Below are 25,351 nucleotides of genomic sequence, written 5' to 3'. Positions count from 1 at the left end.
AAAAATCATAACTTAAAAACGAAAAAAGTCACATCTCTAATTTTAAAACACGTTATGTAAAAAAAAATCTTTCCAGAAAAAATATTAAAAATATGGTAAACAATAAAAAACAATTGCAATCAAATTGTCGGTATTGTGCATTGCCACTTTTGCTATTGTGCTATTGGTACGAGTGTATCGTGTACGAGTGAAGGTCATTGCTGTCCGCGACCTGACCTTTTGTGAAGTGGAACGAAGGAACAAAGGAAGCAGCGCTCTTGCAGCGAGCCGGATTGCGGCTGTTGAACTGATTCGACATAACGGGATCGCCATCGCGTGACTGTCGCAAACGGGATTAATCATCACGTGGCTCCGTAAGCTATTCTTGCGCTATTGTGTTGTCTCCGTAGCGCGTAGCTTCTGTCTCTCCCTGATTAGGGCAGTAGAGTGCATTATTGGAACAACTTTTATATTAAGGTACACATATTTATTATTAATATTACTATTCAATTATTTGTTCATTGTTTAATATTATTATCATAATTTTTTTTTTGCAATTATTTTTTGAGATTATTGTTAAAATCAATAATAAATTAGAAATAATACAGAATTTTTTGTAAAATGGAGAATAGTGGAGGATCTCCAGAGATGGAGATCTCCGATAATGAATCTTATACAAGATCTGGGAAAAAACATAAACGAGTCCCTCATAAGGAAGATAATTCTTCTGGGGACGAATCCGCTCATCCTACCAAGCCCCCCTCTAAGAAAATTGCAAGCCTCCCTTCTCAACCCACTGTTACTTCCACTCCCCATCTCCCATCATCGATTTCGCTTCCCCCTTCTGATGCTTCCGATCCAACCCAATCCTCGTCCTCGTCCCCATCCTCATCCTCGTCCTCGTCCTTGTCTTCCCCCTCTGTTGTATCCGCTCCACGTGTCAGAGTTTATCCAGAAGATGCACCTGGAACTGGCCCGTGGGTTGTTTTCCTCCGGCCAAAACCGAAAGGAAAAAACCTTAACGTGATTCAGATCATGAAAGATCTGGCCAGATACACTTCTCTATCTGAAATTCGCAGGGTTAGACCGAACAAATTGCGAGTTGTCGTGAATGACCGGAAACACGCAAACGAGATTGTTGCTGATCAACATTTCACTCTCGAATATCGAACATTTATACCCTCCCATAACGTAGAAATTGAGGGGGTGATAACTGAAACGGGTCTGACGAGCGAACAAATAAAAGCAGAAGGAAAAGGCAAGTTCAAGAAGCTCCCCTCAATGGAAGTGAAAATCTTGGACTGTCGTCAACTCGGGAAACTTTCCCATGATGGGGACCAAACTAAATTTACGCCGTCCGACTCGTTTCGAGTCACCTTTGCTGGTGCCGCCCTCCCTGACTACGTTATGGTGGACAAATTGAGACTACCTGTGCGACTCTTCGTGCCAAAGCCCATGACTTGCAACAAATGCAAGTCAGTTGGTCACACTTCGGATTATTGTGCCAACAAGGAGCGCTGTGCCACTTGCGGAGAGCAACATGAGGGGAAATCCTGCAGTGCGACTGAGCATAAATGTCCATATTGCGGGGGATCCCCACACGAGCTCTCAGTTTGTGAAACTTACAAGATTCGCTGGGAGAAACAGAAGCGCTCTTTAAAGGAACGCTCGAAGCGCACTTTTGCGGAAATTTTAAAGGGCGCTTCGCCACTGACCCAACAACAAGAACAACCAATCTCAACACACAATACCTTTTCCACGTTGCCAGTTGATGAAATGGAAGCGGACACAGCTAGCGGGGGCACACCGTTTATTTTCAAAGGGAATCCCCGGCGCAAAAATGTGACCACTCCCAAAGTTCAAGAACAAGTCCCCACGGTTATATCCTTTGTTAACTTGCCTAAAAAATCGAGTGCAGCGGACAAGCAAAATCAGGTTCCTCCTGGCTTCCGTGGGAATATTTCATCTTCGAACGACCCAGCACTCGAGGGGACATCAAAAACCCCAACTGTCCCTATTTTTCCGTCCAGTTCAACTTCCCAATCGGGATTTATAAAGTTGTCTGACCTTTTGGATCAAATCTTCAAGTGTTTTAATGTTTCCGACTCCATCAGAACCATTGTCATCTCAATGCTTCCAGTATTAAAGACAATTTTGCAACAATTGATGCAAACATGGCCCCTCCTTGCAATGATTATCTCTCTTGATGTCTAATTCAAATAGAGAGGTCGAAGATATCACTGTTTTACAGTGGAATTGTCGTAGTCTTATCCCTAAATTGGATACATTCAAATTTTTAATTCATAACTTCAATTGTGATGTTTTTGCTCTGTCCGAAACTTGGCTTTCTTCGCGAGATGATATCTCTTTCCACGATTTTAATATTATACGCTTGGACCGTGATGATAGATACGGAGGGGTGCTTTTGGGGATCAATAAGTGCCACTCATTTTTTCGAATTGACCTTCCACCTATTGGAGGGATCGAAGCTGTTACTTGTCATGCAAACATCAGAGGCAAAGACCTCTGTATTGTCAGCTTGTATTGGCCTCCGGTTAGCCGCAAGCAACTTGTTGACATGTGCTCACTCGTTCCTGAGCCACGATTGATCTTGGGAGACTTCAACTCTCACGGAACTGCCTGGGAGGAACAGTACGACGACAATCGTTCATTGTTGATATATGACCTGTGTAACAGCTTCAATATGACCGTTTTGAACACTGGGGAAACAACACGTGTACCTAAACCTCCTGCTAACCCAAGTGCTCTTGACCTCTCGCTTTGCTCGAATTCACTATCGTTAGATTGCAAGTGGAATGTAATCCAGGACCCCAACGGTAGTGATCACTTGCCAATCAAAATTTCCATCACCATTGGGTCGAATTCTTCTGAATCTATAAACATGGCATATGACCTCACAAGACACATTGACTGGAAAAAATATGCGGACGCGATTGCTCTAGCCATCAATTCCAGAGATGGTTTACCTCCATTGGAGGAGTATAACTTCCTTTCTCGTTTGATCTATGACAGCGCGGTTCGCGCTCAAACGAAACCCATCCCAGGTTCCACTATTCGTCGAAGGCCTCCCAATCTATGGTGGGATAGCCAGTGTTCCAAGCTTTATGTAGAAAAATCGAATGCATTTAAAGCTTTTCGGAAACGTGGAACCCTTGAAAATTTTCAAACGTATTTAGCCCTTGAAGATCAATTTAAAAACTTAATCAAAGGGAAAAAACGTGCTTATTGGCGAAATTTCGTGGGAGGTTTGTCACGAGAAACGTCAATGAAAAAATTATGGAAAGTGGCTCGAAACATGAGAAATCGCTCTTCAACGAATGAAAGCGAAGAATATTCACATCGATGGATTTTTAATTTTGCACGGAAGGTTTGTCCTGATTCCGCTCCTGTGCAAAAAATTGTTCGAGATATACCACAAGGTAGGTGCGATCTTGATTCCGAGTTTTCGATGGTAGAATTCTCTCTTGCTCTGCTTTCATGTAACAATTCTGCTCCGGGATCGGATAGAATTAAGTTCAACTTGCTGAAAAACCTCCCTGATGTGGCGAAACATCGCTTGTTGAATTTATTCAATCGGTTTCTGGAACATAATATTGTTCCAGATGATTGGAGACAAGTACGAGTTATAGCTATTCAAAAACCCGGAAAACCCGCGTCCGACTTCAATTCGTACCGCCCAATAGCAATGCTGTCTTGTATACGGAAATTGTTGGAGAAAATGATCTTGTTTCGCCTTGATCGATGGGTTGAAACGAATGGCCTACTCTCAGATACACAATATGGGTTCCGCAGGGGCAAGGGGACGAATGATTGTCTTGCGTTGCTTTCTTCAGAAATTCAAATGGCTTACGCCGAAAAAAAACAAATGGCTTCAGTATTCTTGGACATAAAGGGGGCCTTCGATTCTGTTTCAATAGAGGTTTTGTCGGACAAATTACACTTTCGGGGTCTGCCGCCTCTATTGAATAATATGTTATATAACTTGCTTTGTGAGAAACATTTGAACTTTTCTCACGGAGATTCGGCAGTAAGTCGGGTCTCTTACATGGGCCTCCCCCAGGGCTCATGTTTAAGCCCTCTTTTGTACAACTTCTATGTAAGCGACATCGACAATTGCCTTACACAAAATTGCAGCCTAAGACAACTTGCAGATGATGGAGTGGTGACTGTCGTAGGATCAAACGAATCCGACCTGCAAGGACCCTTACAAGATACTTTGAACAATTTTTCAACCTGGGCCATTGGGCTAGGGATCGAATTCTCCACGGAGAAAACAGAGATGGTGGTTTTTTCTAGGAAGCATAGACCAGCAAAACCAAAGCTTCAACTTTTGGGTAAACCGATCACTCATGCTATGTCATTCAAGTATCTTGGTGTCTGGTTCGACTCCAAATGTGCTTGGGGGGCCCATATTAGGTAGCTGAGTAAAAAATGTCAACAAAGAATAAACTTTCTCCGTACAATTACCGGCACCTGGTGGGGAGCCCATCCCGAAGATCTTATAATGTTGTATCGAACAACTATTCTCTCAGTTATGGAGTATGGCAGTTTCTGTTTTCAATCAGCTGCCAAAACACACCTCATTAAACTCGAGCGAATTCAGTATCTTTGTCTCCGTATTGCGTTGGGATGTATGCCCTCAACGCATACCATGAGTCTCGAGGTTTTGGCAGGCCTACTCCCACTAATAGATCGCTTCAATTTATTATCTCTTCGGTTCTTCATCCGGTGTAAGGTTATGAACCCATTGGTGATCGGAAATTTTGAGCAGCTGATCGAGCTAAATTTTCACTCCGGATTCATGAGTTCATATCATGAATTCATCTCCATGCAGGTTGATCCTTCTTCGTATATTCCCAACCGTGTTTGTTTCCCTGACTACATCAATTCCTCTGTGCATTTTGATCTGTCCATGAAGCAAGATATCCATGGATATTCAGATTACCAACGATCGAGGATCGCTCCAACGATCTTCGATGCAAAGTATGGGGGTATCAATTGTGATAATATGTACTTTACTGATGGGTCCACTATAAACGAGTCCACAGGATTTGGAGTGTTCAACGAATTTTTTAGCACCTCACACAGTCTTCAGAATCCTTGCTCGGTGTATATTGCTGAATTGGCAGCAATTCATTGGGCGCTGGACAGCGTCGCCTCACGACCTGTTGAACACTATTACATTGTAACGGATAGTCTTAGCTCTGTCGAAGCTATCCGTTCAGTGAGGCCGGAAAAGCACTCGCCGTACTTCCTTGAGAGAATACGAGAAATTTTGAGTGCTTTATCCAGACGCTGTTATGTTATTACTTTTGTCTGGGTCCCTTCACATTGCTCCATTCCGGGTAATGAGAGGGCTGACCATTAGCAAAAGTAGGTGCAATTGAAGGCGATATTTATCAGCGTCAAATCGCCTTCAATGAATTTTATTCTTTAGTCCGCAAAAATACCATCGCTAACTGGCAACGCAAGTGGAATGAAGATGAATTGGGCCGGTGGTTTCACTCGATTATCCCTAAGGTTAGCCTCAAACCGTGGTTCAAAAGTCTAGACTTGAGTCGAGACTTTATTCGCACCTTCTCCCGACTCATGTCCAATCACTGTTCGTTAGATGCACTACTCTTTCGTTTCAATCGTGCCAGCAGCAATCTCTGCGTTTGTGACCAAGGTTATCACGACATCGAGCACATTGTTTGGTCGTGCGAGGTGTATCTGGTCGCCAGATCGAATTTAGAAAACCCCCTTCGGGCCCGAGGAAGACAGCCCAATGTGCCGGTGAGAGATGTGTTGGCTCGGTTAGACCTTGATCACATGTCCCATATATATGTTTTCCTTAAAGCTATAGATCTTCGTGTGTGATTGTCCCTACATCCTTATACCCTCCTTTCCTTCCTTTGCGGGTAATTCGTCCCCTTACTATAAATAGTAGAATAAGTTGAAATGTAAAAACACTATCGATATACGAATAGATTTATGAAATGAGTGTTCATCAACATTGTTACAATTTCCTTATATCCCATGCTTCTCCTAAAAATATGTCACCCTCCTAAACTCGAGTACACCGCGAGTAATCGGTTTTCCACCTTACTAACCATAGATGTAAGAAAATTGTTTATATATATATAGTTTCAAAATTATATTTAAGAATTCGGCTCCTTTAAACTTAAGTAACTGAGCCTGTAAAAATAAACGAATTGATAAAAAAAAATTACCAAAACGAAATACATTTTCGTGTGATATTTGTACAAAAAGGAATAGCTTGTTGGCTTCAATTTAATGTGCTGATCATCTGATTTGGTACAGCAGCTCAATAGTTACGATTTTTAGAAAAAAGAGTCATTCTTGGAAAAAAGGGGAAAAATTTATTTTTTTACCAATCGGTTAACTTCGGAAAATCATAACATTAAAACGAAAAAACTCACATCTCTGAATTTCAGGTGTGTTGTGTAAAAAGCTTTTAGGAAAAAATACAAAAATGGCTAGCGTCCTCTAGTCCAAAGCCATGTTAACTATAAAAAACCAATACAATAAATACAATGATTGTAAATTTTATAATTTTTAAGCTAGAGTTTTTTTTTAAATTAACAAAAAAAATTAAGCTGTTTTCAAAAAGTCGTTTAGCTTTTTAAGATTTCAAATACACAAATTTGCAATGTGATGGCGCTGCCAACTTCAAAGATGAGTTGGCATGAGATTCGTCAATTTCTAGTTTACAGTCTGAACATGGAATCTAGATCTGAAAAAATGTCATACCAAAAATTCGAGTATAAAATTTGATTCTACATGCAAACCTGTTTTTGTGCTATTCTTCATTTATGTCACCCTTTTTGTGGAATTCTATTTCTAAATCGGAGCGAAAATCACACAAATTAATCGCACAAGTGGTGAGATCGCACAAAAACAAGTTTTCCTGTACAAATTGTATTTAGATCTCGGATAGAGAGTCATATCTGAAATATAAACTATAAATATGTGATGCGAATCTGTAATTAAAGTGTCAGCTAATTGTTGATCGTCTGAATTGGTCCAGTATTTCAAAAGTTAAGAGTTTCTGAAAAAAGTGATTTTTGGGAGAAAGTTGAAAAAAATATTTTTAGGACCACTTTCAAATGGAAATGGGCATCCTAATAAAAAAAATTTAAAATGCAGATCTAATATTTTGCGACAAGGATGAAAACTAGCACTTTTCGCGAAAATTTGGGAACCATTATATCGGTTTGGCATGGAATGGCTGATATACAACCGACTGTAAGAATTTATTACTGCCAAATTCCCAACTCTTAAGCACCGTCAGTTATCTCAACTCTATGAGAAAAACAAAATGAATTACATCCTTTGGTAGCACATCAGAGAGAGAGAGAGTTTGAGGTGTGAGGTGAAATGCAATTTAAAATAAATCATAACTCGCAAATAAATAAGTTCTCTCTGACTCTTCGCAAGCTCTGCAAGTTTTCCGGCACGATGTCACATTAGCTAGGCGAGGCGGTTCAGGGCGAGCAACAAAAAAAAGAAGACCATAGTTATGAGAAACGCACCCAAGCGGAAAAACACAATATCGCACAGAGAGCACACCTTGGCTCGACGCCGAGATTAGTTCAATTAGTCAGATATACTTTTTCGCCCGAGAAAAATTCCCACAACCGTAGACAGAGAAGTTCCATGATCTGCTGGCTCAAGAATGGAAAGCAGGCTAATCAGTGGACGTGAGGGTGAAGTGGCTCCAAGAGACATGGAAATGGAGACGACTGCTGCCGTAAGACCGACAGACCGACCGACCGACCGAAGGTGAAAGAACTGCACTCCGTCGGGACATAAATTTAGAGAGCAATAAAATAAAAATATGACCCGCTTTCCATCTTCTCGGTTCAATGGAGCACGGACACGGGCACGGGTGGGGGATCCTCAGCTTGGGTTATTTATGTGTGTGTTTGCATATGGTGCTGGCAAAATTCAGAATGAGGATAACCATGAAATGAGCATTGGGGCGAAAGCGTTGGTGGAAAGAATTATTGGTCGTATAAATTCATTATAACTATATTGAGAAGAAAGAATAACATTTAAAACGTGGAAAGTAGGATGGGTAGTTTGGGGCTGTGGAATTGATACTATTCTTTGTATTGCATTTATGTTTAAATTGTATTGATATTTCAACAAACACTGTAGCGAAGCAAAGTGAAGATAATTCACCAAGATTGATTGAATAACAATATACCTCCGATCATTATTGAGGGTAGTAATTTGGAATGTAGAAATCATTTTTTTCGGTTTTTTTCTCATGATCTCGTTAGCGTCCGGAAAACAATTGCGATCGATAATTGTTTGGGATGTGGAAAGAAGCGCTGGAAGTTCCAAACTCGCGAATGTGCTAATTTTGAATAATTTGAACATAATTAGGTATACTATTATTAACCCATGATATTTTTTTTCTCTGTAGGTCTTTCGGCGGAATTGTATTATGTCCGGGAAGGCCAGGTCAACGAATATGCGCTTCACTTCACAGTTCCGGTTCCAGCCACCGTACAGGACATTTCTTTCACGTGGCAAAGCTTGGCAGAGAAACCGCTTCCCTACAAGATAAGCATTGTCACTTCGGATCCATTGGTTCTACCGAAACCCTCGATGAACATCTCCCGGGTGGGGGAGATCCCCACCCAGATCGAGACATTCGCGATCGCCCTCAAGTGTGCCGGTCCGGATCCGGCCGAGGTTGAAGTCACGATCACGATTGAGGTCACCCTCAACAGAGCTACTGGCAACGCGACCGAGTTGGTTTTCCGACGGAAGAAGATTTGTCTGACCAAGTATGTACCTTCGAACTTACATTTTTCATCAAAATTACTAACATTTTCTATTTGACGATTCACAGCGAGCATCCAGACGCCAACCAGCCGGATCCTTACTTGCTGGAAACGGTAACCCACTCCCAGAACGGTCTGATCACACTCATCGTCGGAGGCATCCTGGCGATCGTACTGGTCGTCGTTCTGATCTCGATCGCTTATTGTGCCCGGGGCTCGATGAAGCGCAAACCCCACCACGCACAACCAGTGCGAACCTCAAGCTTCCAGCGACTGCAAACCCATCCCCCTTCGGCACCATCCTCGATCGTTTCCCCACCCTCGATCGCCCCTACCATCGCAACCCTGTCCCGAAGCAAAATCTACGCCAACGTCGAACAGGAGGAGCTCCAGCGACGCATCTCCGAGCTCACCGTTCAACGGTGTCGAGTTCGTCTGTCCTCTCTGCTACAGGAGGGTACGTTTGGTCGGGTCTACCGTGGTTCCTACAATGACAGTCAGGAAGTGTTGGTTAAAACGGTTAGCCAGCATGCCTCCCAAAACCAGGTTTCGATGCTACTGCAGGAGGGAATGAGTTTGTACGGCGCTCAACATCCTGGAATTCTATCGGTGCTGGGGGTTTCCATCGAGGATCACACGGCGCCCTTTCTGCTCTATCTAGCGCCGGAGAACATGAGAAATTTGAAGATCTTCCTGCAGGAACCCGTTGCTCGAACGATTACCACCATCCAGATAGTGAAGATTCAGCTGCAGTTGGCACAAGCCTTGGGTCATCTTCACAGTCACGGTGTGATCCACAAGGATATTGCTGCCCGGAATTGTGTGTAAGTGATCTTGAGTTCTATCACCGAAATGTCAACGTGGTCTTATTGGATGCCTTTTTTTCAAACTCTTCACAGTATCGATGATCAGCTGCGGGTGAAGCTGGCGGATAAATCGCTGTCACGTGACTTGTTCCCCGGCGATTACTACTGCCTGGGTGACAGCGAGAACAGACCCATCAAGTGGTTGGCCTTGGAAAGCATCCAGTACAAGCAGTTCAGTGAAGCTTCCGACACGTGGGCCTTCGGAGTGCTAATGTGGGAGCTGTGCACTCTTGCGCGGCAGCCTTACGCAGAGGTGAGTAGGGTTATTGTTCGCGGATATTTTTTTTTTTCGGTAGTTTCTGATGTACTTTTTTTTCGGATTCTGCTCTGTTTTGATTCAGGTTGATCCGTTTGAAATGGAACATTATCTCCGCGATGGATACCGATTATCACAGCCCATCAACTGCCCTGATGAATTGTAAGTACTCGTGGATTATTTTCAAAAGATTTTCAACCGTTCTGAACCCATTTGTTTTATATTATTTTGGATTCTCGTCTTCACGGCCACGCATGGAAATCGGAACATGTACTTCACATATACCGGAGATAGTTTTCCCGAATAATTGTTTGTGGGAATACATCGATGGTTTTTTTTTCAAGAAACCGCGGCTTATTTATTCTGAAAAATCTGAACTTTTGTTATGAAGTGTCATTCTGAAAGTGCATAGACACAGTTTTGGCTTTCAGATTCTGGTTCAGAATCTATGTCAAGAATTTAGAATCTGAAATTGAAAATTGTGGAAAGTAGAACTTTTTTCTGATATATGAAAATGTAATCGACAATTTATATAGTTTATTTGGAACTCGTTAAGCAGGCCAAAAAGTGTAGTTTAGAAAGCTAAATTATTGGAATACTCCCACTTTTCAACACGCGACGGCGTAAAATATAGGAAGTTATTTTAAGGTCGAGCAAATCGATAAATTCCAATAATTTAGCTTTCTAAACTACACTTTTAGGTCTGCTTAGCGAGTTCAAAATAAACTATATAAACTATATCGAAATATATCATGTTAGATTTATTTGAGAGAAGTACTCTCGATTGCCTTTCCAAGTTATCCTTTGAATTTAACTGTTGCCGCGAAAGCAGAGCCATCTCAGTCCCTTCTCAGTTTATCCTTTGATATCCTACGTCGCCGCTTGTTGTCAAGTGAAAGTGTTACGTGCGTTTAGTCTCGAAGTAATTCTTACGATTGTCATCTCATGTAACTTTCCTTCCGACGCCCAAATGTCCTTCAATAGCATTTGATTATCGGAATTTTGTTTCGTCGTTCAATTGAGAATTAGCGTTTCTAAAGAAACATATCCCGTACCATAGTCAATCCTAATGTTCATCCCTTTTTGCTATAATCGTAGGGGATCCACACGATATAAGCAAAAAATACATATATAGCACATCAAAAACATCATACATTACATCAAATGAGCTAAAAAGTTTCCTTAAATGTGCTATCCATCCACACTTGTACAGCATTTACTCAAGCAAGGGGCGAGCTTGGGGTATCCACACGAATTCTTACTATAAATAAAATCGCTAAAAAATAAAGCGCGGTCGTCGTGAACAGTCGTTAACGGTCGTAAATGTTCGTATTCTTGACGTAAACACAAACATAGTGAGAGAGTGAGCAGTGAGCAGCTGCGATGCGTTTTTTGTGTGAGAGAGTGTGTGCGTCTGCGTGTGTTCGTTTGCGTGTACATTTGCGTGTATGTGTTTGTGTGTGCGTGTGTGTGTGTGTGTGTGTGTGTTTGCATGTACGTGTGCGTGTGCGTTTGCGGGAGTGTGTGTTTTGGTTAGTTGATTGGTTGATGTAATAAAAAACAGTGTGAGAGAGTGAGCAGTCAGCAGCTGCGATACGTTTTTTTGTGTGTGAGACTGTGCGCGTCTGCGTGTGTACATGTGTTCATTTGTGCGTGCATGTGCGTGTATGTGTTTGTGTGTGCGTTTTTTTAGAGCAGCGAGTAGAGAGTAGAGAGAGTGGAAAGGAGAGAGTAGAAAGGAGAGAGTAGAAAGGAGAGAGTAGAAAGGAGAGAGTAGAAAGGAGACAGTAGAGAATAGAGAGTAGAGACAGTAGAGAGTAGAGACAGTAGAGAGTAGAGACAGTAGAGAAGAGAGTAGAGACAGTAGAGAGTAGAGAGAGTAGGGAGGAGAGAGTAGAGAGTAGAGAGTAGAGAGTAGAGAGTAGAGAATAGAGAATAGAGAGTAGAGAGTAGAGAGTAGAGAGTAGAGAGTAGAGAATAGAGAGTAGAGAGTAGAGAGTAGAGAGTAGAGAGTAGAGAGTAGAGAGTAGAGAGTAGAGAGTAGAGAGTAGAGAGTAGAGAGTAGAGAGTAGAGAGTAGAGAGTACAGAGTACAGAGTAGAGAGAGTAGAGAGTAGGGAGAGTATGAGGAGTGAAGAGAGAGTAGAGAGTAAGGAGAGTAGAATGAGTAGAAAGTAGAGAGAATAGAGAGTAGAGAGAGTAGAAAATAGGGAGAGTAGAGAGAGTAGAGAGATGAGAGAGTAGGGAGAGTAGAGAGAGCACAGAGTAGAGAGTAGAAAGTAAAGAGAGTAGAGAGAGTAGAGAGTAGAGAGAGTAGAGAGTAGAGAGTAGAGAGTAGAGATTATAGAGAGTAGAGCGAGTAGAGAGTAGGGAGAGTATGAGGAGTGAAGAGAGAGTAGAGAGAGTGGAGAGAGTAGAGAGTAAGGAGAGTAGAATGAGTAGAAAGTAGAGAGAATAGAGAGTAGAGAGAGTAGAAAATAGGGAGAGTAGAGAGAGTAGAGAGATGAGAGAGTAGGGAGAGTAGAGAGAGCACAGAGTAGAGAGTAGAGATAGTAGAGAGTAGAAAGTAAAGAGAGTAAAGAGAGTAAAGAGAGTAAAGAGTTGAGAGAGTAGAGAGTAGAGAGTAGAGAGTAGAGAGAGTAGATAGTAGAGAGAGTAGAGAGTAGAAAGAAGAGAGTACAGAGTAGAGAATAGAAAGAAGAGAGTACAGAGTAGAGAATAGAGATAGTAAAGAGTAGAGAGAGTAGAAAGTAGGGAGGGTAGGAAGAGTAGAGAGTAGAGAGTAGAGGGTAGGAAGAGTAGAGAGTAGAGAGTAGAGAGTAGAGAGTAGGGAGTAGAGAGTAGAGAGTAGGGAGTAGAGAGTAGAGAGTAGAGAGTAGGGAGTAGAGAGTAGAGAGTAGAGAGTAGAGAGTAGAGAGTAGAGAGAGAGAGAGAGAGAGAGAGAGAGAGAGAGTAGAGAGTAGAGAGAGTACAGAGTAGAGAGAGTATGAGTAGAGAGTAGAGATAGTAGAGAATAGAGAGAGTAGAGAGTAGGTAGAGTAGAGAGTAAAGAGCAGGAAGAGTAGAGAGTAGAGAGAGTAGAAAGTAGAGAGTAGAGAGAGTAGAGAGAGTACAGAGTAGAGAGTAGAGATAGTAGAGAGTGTAGAGAGTAGAGAGTAGAGAGAGTAGAAAGTAGAGAGTAGAGAGAGTAGAGAGAGTACATAGTAGAGAGTAGAGATAGTAGAGATAGTAGAGATAGTAGAGATAGTAGAGAATAGAGAGAGTAGAGAGTAGAGAGTAGAGATAGTAGAAAGTAGAGAGTGGAGAGAGTAGAGAGTAGAGAGAGTGAAGAGTAGAGAGAGTAGAGAGTAGAGACGGTACAGAGTAGAGAGTAGAGATAGTAGAGAGTAGGGAGAGTAGAGAGAGTAGAGAGAGTAGAGAGTAAGGAGAATAGAGAGAGTAGAGAGAGTAGAAAGTAGATAGAGTAGACAGTAGATAGAGTAGATAGAGTAGATAGAGTAGATAGAGTAGAGAGAGTAGAGAGTAGAGAGTAGATAATAGAGAGAGTAGAGAGTAAAGAGATTAGAGAAAGTAGAGAGTAGAAAGAGTAGAGAGTAGAGAGTAGTGAGAGCGGAGAGAAAGTGGAAAGTTTAAAATAAAGAGCAGAGAGTAGAGAGAAGAGAGAACAAAGTATAGAGTAGATAGTAGGAAATGAAGAGTAGAGAGTTGAAATTCAAAGTCAAAATAGGAAGAGCAACAATTGATCGCAGAGAAAGAGTAGATGTTCGAGACATAGAGATATTTGGACTAAAAAAGAAACATTGAATAAAAGAAAAGAAATTGGGGTATCCAAACGAACTCTGAGTCCGTAAACTATAATTGGAATATTGCGTCAGAAATTTGATTCTCCAATTTGGATATTCTGTGATCTTGCTGATGAAAGACGCTTTTGAACAGCCATGAAGAATTATATTAATTTATCGTGATCCGGTATGAATCGAATTGTTCGTTTTTCTTTCAACACCCAGAGACATGTATGTCTTTGGACGAGATAACCACTCATTCTGTATTCAGAGTTGAGCAACTTGATTCGGCTCCAGCTACGGTTGAGAGCAGCGAGATCACGCATTGCAGAGAACGAATGTGACTTGAATGTTTCACCATGTTATATTTTCGTGGATTTCATAGTTGGTTTCCTTACCCTAAAAAAACTAAACATGGTTTTTAAAAATTAAAATTTTAAAAATTAAAATTTCTAGAATTCCTGTTTTTAAATCGACTGTTGTTGTTCAGAACAAAGACAAAGCCGCGGTGTCTTGAAACACACGATCGATGGATTCACTCAAACATTGATTCAGAAAAAAATATCTCCGAGAGATCATAATTATTTATTTTGATTTTCATTCGTCATCGCGAAGAATTATTTCAAATTTGTATGATCATGATATCTTCTTTATTCTGGTATTCACAGACTATCATTGACAGGATATCCATTTTACAAGTGGAAATGAAGCATTAAACAATACTAAGTGACATACAACACAAATTCTGTTCGACGAAAACGCATGTCGATACCGTCGAAATGATAGATTATAACATTGAATAAATCAATATTTAAATTAATCAAGCGAACGAAGTGGCATTCTACTCGATCCGGCACAGCAAACAGCATATTATACAGGGTTCCATTTGTTCTATCTTAATTATTCGTGTCAATTGTATAGCTTTCTAAAAAAAACGATCATTTTGTTTTTGCCAGCTTCGTTTACAAGCTACGGATCGATTTATGAATATTGTAAGAACGATATTCTGTGCATAGAAAAGTTCCTTCGATTTACCATGATCATGTACAGAATCTCTTATGTCCATTGTTCTCTTCAGCTCGGGAATTAAATGATGTTACAAGAAGCTACGTCGTACGAATAATGTGGATTGTTGAGTTTTTTTGCTATAGAATACGAATATCAACAACGAATTGTGTGCTGCTGAGCTATTATGGGCTATTATTTATACAACACAAAGAAGCTAATTTGAAAAACACTGTACAACTGTCATATTGAAATTATTTTTGACGTAGGACTACGTCTTACATTAAGGGTGACGAATCAGAAAGCAGGTCACGTTTTCATTAAATAAAGTTAACGTTAATAACTATTTTTGCTGCAAACGGTATACCAATCGAATCGGAAATTTGCTAAGATTTGTTTGATATGCTATACATTACAATCCCATAGTCTGTATATGGTTCAAATTGATGAAAATTGGAAGCATTCTCATTTCCCCATACATTTGTTCTGTTCATTTATGTGCTCTCCCGAACAGAGCTGTCAATAACGAGCAACTTATGTAGCCGCTAGAATAGAAACAACGAAGGGGGATAGCGAAAAGAGAATATTTGCGAAGTAAACTGCACCCTTGCATAGTAAGTAAGCTGTCGCTAGCGTAGAGGTATTGCATCTCCTCTGAGGAAAATTCTCAGAACCTTTATGTACCCGAAACAACAAAGGTCGCTCATTCTGCTCGTTTTGTGTTTTATGTTTCCCCTCGAGTTGTAAACGCTAGCGAATATTTCACATGAAGTGTGCTTCGATGTTTCATTTTTATCGCTGCAACTGTGTGCATCTGTTAGACGCGTGTTTAATGCTTATTGAATGGCGATGCACAGAAGATGCCTCTCGTTAATTACTCAGTGCAATGCGTGCATTGATAGAAAGAAACAAATTGTGACACATGATCAATTAGTGTATTGTTCTCGACAAGGCAAGAAAGAATCGTTGCTTCTCGGAATGATTCTATAAAAACACGCAAGGCATTGAAACCTATCACGGTCCCCGGAACTTTTCACTAAAGAGTTATTTATGGGATTTCGACGTATTTGCAAATGATATCCGAAATCAACAAATTGAAGAAAAAAGATTGCGTAGTCCTACGTCCTAAGCGGTCGTGTCTGGGATACAACCCCTCGATTTTTGCCTTTTTTTCTTTGCCTACCACTACATGAAAAAAGCGATGGAGTAATATACCTGCTATTCTATTTACGTTATGCATGTATCGATATTTGAGTTCACGGTGGGTAAACAATGGAGTCGTCCATTAATTGTGTAACTACTTTTTTGCATCAGAAATCAAGTTTTCGTTTCACTTTATATGGACGTTAAATAATATTGTGTACGCGGAATACGAGGTACATGTCAGGGTGGAGCGGTAGTGGTGAAATGAAAAAAGTATATTTGTATTCATTTTTTTATTTATATTATTATCATTTCTTATTATATTTATTTATTTATTTATTTATACTGATGTACTAGTCATGTTGACGGCGAATGCCAAAAAGTCCTACTCGAAGCGAAGCGACTGAGAGGAGAGTCGTTTTCCATGTTTCGTCTTCGAAAATGTTGGACCCGGATAACAAATGATAATGCCACATGTGTTATAAAATACTAATGTGTTTCATAATGACATTCGGTTAATATTTAGCATGTACTTGGTTCGCTCTTGCTGCCAAGAGAGTGAAGTTTTTGCATGTCTAGCAGCTACATAATTTTGTTTTTCATTTTCTTGAAGATTCTGAATCCGAAATTGTCGAAGATGTGAGCTCACAGCATGAAAGGAAGTATTATCTAATTGAGAAAGTCTTGGTTGTGAAGGTTACAAATTTAAGAGGAAATGAAACCCTAGATGAAATTTTTGAACTAGGTTCACTTTGTCTGAACTTTTTTTTAAATTTCATTCGATCATAACATTTTAGAACCAGAATGAAATGTTACTTTTGAATCTACTAAAGACGTCTCGGATTCCAACCAGGAGAATGTGGATTCGCTTGCGTGTCTCAAAAAACACAAACGCGCTTAGCCTCAATTTTGGAAGGAAACCCTATAGGAATGCAAGTTTATCAACACACGAGGGGCGGTAGTTTCGGCCAAGAAGATTCAAGCCGATTACATCTGTGGTTGCTCAAAAAACTGTTATAACGAAATGTCTTTTGATCAACGTCTGTCAAATTTCAAGCGATTTTACGAAAAAGCCTCGTTGGAAACACCCCCACCTTCTTTGAGTTAAACTTGAAAAAGATATTAGGAGGCTCTTCACCTTTTTTGGTCAAACCAAAATGGAACTTTTACATCCAAATAGGCTCGTGCGAAGTATAAAGACAATAATGAAAAATGTACCCTAGGGAACCAATGAAAATGGTCATCTCGAATTTCAAAAAGTTACCTCATAAAAATGTTCACCATCTCGAAAAAACACCCTATGCAGAATATCAGCTCGGATTAGAGAGAGAGTGGCGCAAAGCGGTCAAAGTTTGAGTTTTTTGAAAATCGAAAAATCACCCAAGGAGAGAGAGTTAAGGAAGTCGGGGTTTTCGAAAAAAAAATTTTGATGCCAAATATCTTAAAATTGCATGAAACGTTGAGACCTAGACCGACACTCTGGGACTTCGGTTTTTGATTTTTTTTCGGAGTACGAGGCAAAACATATGGTATTGGGTGCAAATGAAAATAGTTATTCACTAGTGTCGCAGACGTTAAAATTTGAGTTTTTTGAAAACCAAAAAATCACCGGAAATCGAGGTTTTCAATAACAATTTTTGATGCCAAATGTCTTCTGATTGCACGAAACGTGGATATTTACTGTGAGGTCCCAGAGTGTCGTGTTTTGACAAAAAAACAATATTTGAGATGACAGTAGATCTCGACGTTTCATACTCAAAAATCTTCAAAAAAAAAAAAATTCGAAAACACCATTTTCATTTACTCCCCTCTTGGGTGATTTTTCAATTTTCAAAAAACTCAAACTTTGACCGCTTTGCGCCACTCTCCCTTAAGTCCGATTGAGCTAATATTCTGCGTAGGGTGTTTTTTCGGGGTGGTGAACATTTTTATGAGGTAACTTTTTGAAATTTTAGGGTCGATTTTTTCCCATTCTGAATGAATATGGTTTCCGATGATCAAAACATGGTTGATATTAATTACGACCTGATCAGCGACAAAGAATCATATATTTTTCACAACAATTTTACTATTATTATTGCAGTAATTAGTCATACTGAAATACATCCAACCACACTGTACAGAAAACCATATTCTTTAATTTCCATTCTGTCAAAGTGAACTGAGTGCATGAGTACCAAAACAAAAAGTCATTTCTTTCTATACTTATGTGTTATTTTAGAGATGTTTATAAACTCAGTACTCTGTTACATCAGCAACGGTCCAAACATTAACTTGAAATATCTCAAAAATATTATGTTTGGCGCTTGGTTCGTTCTGGCAGAACCTCGCCCATATGTTCTCTAACACAGCCATCAAAAACAAGGTGCCTGGGGAAATTGGCTTTGCAAATACATGCAAGTTGGGGCAATTTTTTTCCCATCGACATGTGTTCCCTAACACAGCTATCAACACCAAGGTGCCTTAAATTACATGGCGTTTGTTCAAATTCTCTACTTACACAGCAAATGTATTGAATTCAAATGAAATCGAAAATTGTTGCACGCAGTTTAATCAATACAAACAAATGATTACTAAGCCAACGGTAGTCCCACGTCAACCTTGTGGTTTTATCATAGTTAAAACTCATGGGTAAACCTGAAATTGTGTAGAAAAAATGAAAAACATTAATTTAATTGTACAGAAAATAAAGAATTCGTTATATGTATCTCGAAAACGGTTGCTCCTAGGATAATTATCTTCATTTACTTTTTCATGTAAAATCGGGTGTAGAATCTATTTTTGTATTGATTTTTGTAACTATTTCTCAAATCATTCCGTTTTTCTAATTTGTATTTATTTATTAAATCATCGTGTACTCGAATGCAAAATCATAACTTTGTTAAATTTTCATAAATCCGACGACGCAGCACTTTGCGGACTCGAATCAGTGTTATTATAATAAAAGCATGAGAAAATTGTTGAAAGGGGTTTGATAAAAATGTTTACAATACAAATTCAATTTCATTAAGTTTTTTTTTATCTAGAAGTATAGTTAACAACAACTTTGTCGAATATTATTTTTTAATCAGATATTTTATTTTCGAGAAATGATTTATAAGAATCAAGATTTATATCAACTTTGCTGTAACAACTGAAGTCGAAAATACAATAATATTCATTTCTGAGAGTACAAAAAGAGCTCGATTGCTCAAACGAGAACCAAAATATCGGTTCCAAGATATCCTTCCGATGATCTGATTACTTGAAGAATTTTAAACTGTCTAAACGAAGTTGATCCCGGACAAACTAAAAAAAAACATATTTCTTCTTCTTCTTTTTTCCAGGTTCTCAATCATGGCCTACTGCTGGACGATGCTTCCACTGGATCGGCCCTCGTTCGAACAGCTCCAGGTTTGCCTGCAGGATTTCTACGCGCAGATCACTCGGTATGTCTAGTGTTTACCCAACGCCGCAACCACTGCGGTAGTACCTCTCGTCAAAGATCCTGGACCGAAAGAACTGCTGCACCAGCAGCAGCCCTCGCAGTCCTTACAGCAGCACCAGCAGCGGTTCTACAGGTTCCCTTCGAAGCGGTCGCTTTCACTTAGTTTAAGTCTTCGGGTAAAAAATCGCCATAACTCTGCTGTTACTAACACCACAACCACTACTCTGGATGGTACCAAAAGCAACAACAATCACATCTACGAGTGTCCTCCGAACGCGGCGATAACCACTACACAAACACTTCCACTGCCGACGCCGAACGGTGGAGCCTCGTGACATAAGCCAAAGGTGGCCTCCACCATCGGAAGGGGTGGACCACTAGCTACGATCCGTGAGTCCCGCAAGACTCGGGGCGAAAAGTCCTCGAAACACACCAGAAGTAGCACACAATCAAACAAGGAGACAAATAATGGTCACGCTTTTGTCATACACTGTGGTAATGGCGGTACAAGTGGTAAATGATGTTTGCAGGAGATGAAGCAGCTCATAACGGCGCTATGATATAAAGCCCTCTTGCATCCAATCGAAAGCACTCTCATACAGACACAGACACTCAAACACATAATTCGTGCCAAAAATATTACTAGAATACGTAGGATAGAAATCGTGGGTATCTATTAATCACATTACACTCCAACCTCTGTTAGCTCTGGGATAGTTTGATTTTTCCAGGCGATGAAAAGGGGTGAGTAAAAACACAGAATAACGCATTTCCATCATCATATTTAATTAACCGTACAATTTACCGATTCATATCCATTCCCGTGATTACGAAAAAAAAAATATCCTATTCACAATGCGTGTGAAGTTGTAAAAATTCGTTGTAAATATTTATTTCGCCCTAAGAGAGAGAGAGAAAGAGAAGTTTAAAACCAATACTTTTAATCCTTCAATCAAAACAACAACACATGATGCATCACAAGAAGTAGAATCGTTTATCTTTATTGGTGACCCCATATTTCCGATTCGCCTCATCAATCTCTAGCTATCGAATGTCATTTTTTATGGAAGAACATTACTCTCATAACCACAGCACAGAAGCAGCATCTTTTTAGTAGCAAGCACACCCACGCAATACCGAGATTCGTAGACTGAGTCAGGAAAAAAGAGGAGGAGAATGAGGATAACGAAAAAGAAAGTCATCGCTCTGTTTGTGTTTACGCGCGGAACAAAGTAATTAAACGAGAAGATAGATAGAAACGCTTCCTACGCTCTGTGCAGCGCATTGTAAAACCGTTACGCGGTGTAGCATCCTGTAAATATCCTGTACAGAAAAAAAGTTCGTTACCTTCCTTCTTCCGCTTTCGAGTCCGTCACGATTGTTGTCTTCGAACGATTGATTGTATGATTGGTTGATGATTGATTCCGATTTTTGTTGTCTGGTTTGGCCTTGAGCATAAGATGTGGCGAGAATGGGGAGGATGGGATGGCGACGGGAACTCACTTCTTTTTGTTTTTGTTTTGAGCAGAACTGCGGAATTTAAATTTTGTTGATGACGAACAGACAGATTGATGATCAATAGTTTTATAGAAGAGAGATTGGAAAGTAGGAAAGAGAAATCGTTTTTGTATATCGTAAGCCATGTGTGGTTAGAGTAGAATAGGAAGAAATAAAATGCAAGCTATCGAGATACAAGCAAAGAGTAATATTATGTTGACGTATTTGTAGGGATTTGTAAAAGTAACTGTAATAACGGAACTAATCAGCTAAACAATAAACTAAATGTATATTTTAGTGAAGTCGCTTGCGTTTCTAGTAAGAATCCGAAAGTGCCCATATATTGATTCGATGTTTTTCGTAATTTATCGGAGGTTTCCCAACGTGTAAGGGCTTGAACTGTAGACGAAGTAAGTATGGCTCGTAGTGAAGATAGACCGAAACAAATTGAGAAAATTTTCATGTAAAATATTAGACTTTCAAAAGTTTCGTCGAAAAATACAAAAAAAACAACTGGTGAAAAATTAACGGAATCAGCATTTAATACTCCCAAGTCGGTGGGTATTACTCCTGGAAATAAGTACAGCGTGGACTCGATTATATAAAGTAGCCGATTTCTTTTCACTGTATATAATCGAGTCAAAAAATATCTTTTTAATTGTTTTCTATATATTTTTTATTGTTTTTTGATTATAAAATTATAATTTCAATCATAATTTAATATTTGATTTATCTCCTTGAAGCATCAATTCTTTTCTGATATGAAGAATCCGAATTCTTCCAGGAGGTGATAGAAGATGATATTTGATGATAAAAATGAATGAATAAAAGTGTTTAAATTCCAACAATAACAAAGCTATTGAACTTTTTCTCCAATCCAAAAATTAGGCTACGTAGGGCATTTCTGTTGCTTCCATTTGGAAGAAAAAATAATATACAGGATACAGTTGTGAAACCTCAAAAGTAGTGGATTTAAAAAACATTTCAGAAGCGAAAAACTTCAAAGTTTGTTGTTCTTAAGGCGTTTCTCTTAATTTTATTCAAAAAATACATAATAAACTTGAATATTTCTATCAACCAATTTAAAGCTCTCTAATCGCTCTACAATTTGTTCTTGGACACCCAAATTCTATCTTTTGTGATTTCGCTGCAAGATATTTTTTTTATCCCTACAGTTTTATTTTACTAGGCTCATTTAGCAATTCAGCTGTAACAGAGCCAAATTCATTCGTGTACATTTTTTATCTTAAGATAACTTTTGTTGTATATTACACTGTTACCATTTTGAGGCATGAGATCGCTATCTATCGATAAACATTTGTTTTATCTATAACTTAGTAGTCGTTTAGGCGCAAGAGAATTCCTATTCTATCGATGCATATGTCGCCTTTTTTCGGCGTAAGAATATTGCTATTGTTCGAATGTTCACAGCGGGACTGTTGATATGAGGCTTCCTTTGTTGCGTTATTAATAGTACCAATACCGATGCAGCAGGCTGAAAATGTGAGCGGTAAGGGACTGGGATTACCGACACATGATGATTGTTGCGTGGAGATAGTAGCTAGAATAACACACTAGGATGGTCAGTTGAGGGGCCCTGAGTTATGAGCTCATGATCGTTCGCTTAGTAGCGGACACGCAACCAATTAGGCTACGAAGACCTCCCTCGCTGCAAGCGCTGTCGGTCCATTTGATGTTTGCGCTATTGAAATTGATCTTTGTTTGAAAGTGGAAAAGGATTTTTAGGTGAAATAACGCACTCCTATAACTTGTATCTCCTATATCTACATAAATAAAATTGTAAAATTTAAGCACTAACATTTTTTTTGAAATATTGAAAAATGGAAACCCGAAGAATTTTAGGATGTTTAGGAATGGCCCAATTTGAGTCGTCTTTATTTTGTTGTATTTGTATTGGGAAAATCGGAAAACTCAGAAAAAAATTCGGTAAATTGAATACCCATATGTTCGAAAATAGCGAAAATAGCATTGTCGGTCCATTCAATGCTTGTGCTATCGAGATCGATCTTTATTTCAAAGTGGAAATGGATTTTCAGACGGAATATTTGTTGTTTTCTGCCCATAGAATAATGTTATGATGAGACAAAGTTTAGAAATTTGTTCTAAATTATTCATATCAAAACAATAATTTTTGGGCTAGACGAAATTCGTCGGCCCAGCTAGTATTAAATAAAAACATCGACATTTACTCTTTTATTGTTTGTCTGCCCACCAACTGAAATGTAGACATACAAAAAGAGAAGGAGAAAGAGAAAAAGAGACAGAGAGAGAGAGAAAAGAGAGAGAAAAGAGAGAGAGAGAGAGAAAAGAGAGAGAAAAGAGAGAGAGAGAGAGAGAGAGAGAGAAGAGAGAGAAAGGAAAGAGAGAGAAGAGAGAGAGAGAGAGATGAAGAGAGAAAGAGAAAAGGAGAGAGAGAGAAAGAGAAAGAGAGAGAGAGAAAAGGAGAGAGAGAGAGAGAGAGAGAGAGAGAGAGAAAAGGAGAGAGAGAGAGAGAAAAGGAGAGAGAGAGAGAGAAAAGGAGAGAGAGAGAGAAAAGGGGAGAGAGAGAGAGAGAAAAGGAGAGAGAGAGAGAAAAGGGGAGAGAGAGAGAGAAAAGGAGAGAGAGAGAGAAAAGGAGAGAGAGAGAGTTTCGCTATGCTATTGCTATGCTCTGTAAATGTGGCCGACACGTCGCATTCCCTATTGGGACGTAGTTGACCATTGATAGCCCAACTCCCTCTAATCAATACCCCACATCTAGCGTGGTGTGTCTCTCTTGACTCAAGGGATCCGGTGTAGAAAGCTCGTTGGTACAATCTTCAGTTCGTGTAGAATTGTCACTGGATGGTAATTCGAGAAGAGAAATATTTGAGGTCATTAATTCAAAGACGGCAAACTCACTTCCTACAGACGCAGGAAAACATATGTCAGTTTTACAACTTTGCCATTTTTGTTGTGTAAGTTTCAATGTATTCAATTATAATAGTCGAATGTTGAAAATGAAAACATCGTAATGGTGCCGATTAAAGACCGTGTTGGATTTATTAAACAAGACAATGAAAAAAATTACCGCCGTAACTCAAGATCACTGACTCTGTATAGAATTAGCCTTGATCTACTCTTAACTTTATGAAATCGTTGCCAAAAACCGATAAAACCGACGAATTCGACAACGAAAAATTCCGATTTTTCATTTGTAAATAATCAACAAACTTATGCTTTTTTTTGTATTGCGCAACACAACACAAAATTCTGAAAAAAATAACACATACCTAGAAAAGACGTAGAAACGCATTCAAAAACTAATCAGAGTAGTAGTGAATCTCTAAATCTTCCAAAAAACAATTTTTCAATATTTCAAAATTTTATTTACTACTTAAATTATTGATGATTTTTTTTTTTGATAATATTTCTCGATACACCATTATAAGATGCACTTTCAGTATTTTTTCAAATTTTTATCTCGAAGCTATCGAGAATGGCGTGCAAAAATTTGAAAAGAACGTTTTTTACGTTTTACGCTGCAAGGTCATTTTAAACAATTCCTAGTGAATATTTAACTAAAATCTACACGATTTTTACTTCACAGTTCTCATTATAATCAATTAACGTCCACTTTAACATTGACACATTTCATTTTCTTTTGAAATAAATCATATTTGAAATATAAAAAAAAATATTTTCGACTGTATACAATCGGGTCTAAAATTGTTTGTAATCGAATCATATATAATCGAGTCCGACCTGTTCAGATCGACCGAACGTTGAGAACGGCAAGAAACTCAAATCATGTCGGGATTATTTTTTTTCAACCGTGTTATTATTAACTTTGACGGATACGGCGAATTGCAGGATGTCAGTCCACAAATCCACTGTAACTCGACTATTTCAATGAACACACGATAATGGATCTGTTTTAGCAGGAAAGGAGAAACGAATAGCAACTCAACTAATCGATTTGAAGGTTTGGAGCAAACATTGTCACTGTTGATCGGAATTACTCCACTCTACAGAGGTCAGATTGATCAACACTAAAGAATTTTTTTTAAGTATTTTAATATAAATTCTGCCATTTAGTTTTAGAAAATGCTGGCCGCGACTACACATGAGGTGACTTATGCGTAAAGTCCAGCTTATTATTGGTGAGATACCAGCCGAAATACACGTAAACGTGTTTTAACGTGTATTCCAGCTATTATATCACCAATAATCTGCGTAGGCCTATCTTGCTGCTCATAACAAATACAACAGTTCTGTTTGTTAATACATCATTTCAAGCTTTGTTTCTGAAAGTAATAAAATGGGCAAAGTTTACGAAACGCATTTTTTCACATAGCACGAATTTTGATAACAAAATTCAACGATTGGTCAATATTTTTGCGATTTTTTTCATTTCTGAGTTATGATTTATTAAAGTAAACCAATGGTTCAAAAAATCTGATTCTCAACATTTTTTTAAATTTACTTTTTTCAAAAATTCGAAAACTTTTAAGCTACTCCACCGATTCTGGTCTTCGGCATATAAAATTGAAGTCACTGAGCAAGTCTTTTTTTTTTCAGAAAATATTACAGTTGCGA

General features: G+C 39.1%; 1 protein-coding gene across 1 annotated transcript in view; it reads left to right on the top strand.

Annotated features, from left to right (window-relative positions):
* LOC129775321 (tyrosine-protein kinase Dnt-like) overlaps positions 1–21,042 on the top strand; it is a 246,624-nt gene extending 225,582 nt beyond the window's left edge. The window contains exons 2-6 of the mRNA XM_055779936.1: positions 8,435–8,801; positions 8,867–9,622; positions 9,698–9,917; positions 10,006–10,082; positions 19,176–21,042. Of these exons, the coding sequence (XP_055635911.1) occupies positions 8,435–8,801; positions 8,867–9,622; positions 9,698–9,917; positions 10,006–10,082; positions 19,176–19,287 (1,532 nt within the window). The 3' untranslated portion in view covers positions 19,288–21,042. The remainder of the gene's footprint in view (positions 1–8,434; positions 8,802–8,866; positions 9,623–9,697; positions 9,918–10,005; positions 10,083–19,175) is intronic.
* The last annotated feature ends 4,309 nt before the right edge of the window (positions 21,043–25,351 follow it).

This window comes from Toxorhynchites rutilus, chromosome 3 (assembly GCF_029784135.1).
Source record: "Toxorhynchites rutilus septentrionalis strain SRP chromosome 3, ASM2978413v1, whole genome shotgun sequence".
Taxonomy (NCBI): Eukaryota; Metazoa; Arthropoda; class Insecta; order Diptera; family Culicidae; genus Toxorhynchites; species Toxorhynchites rutilus.
This window is presented reverse-complemented; position numbering and strand designations above follow the sequence as displayed.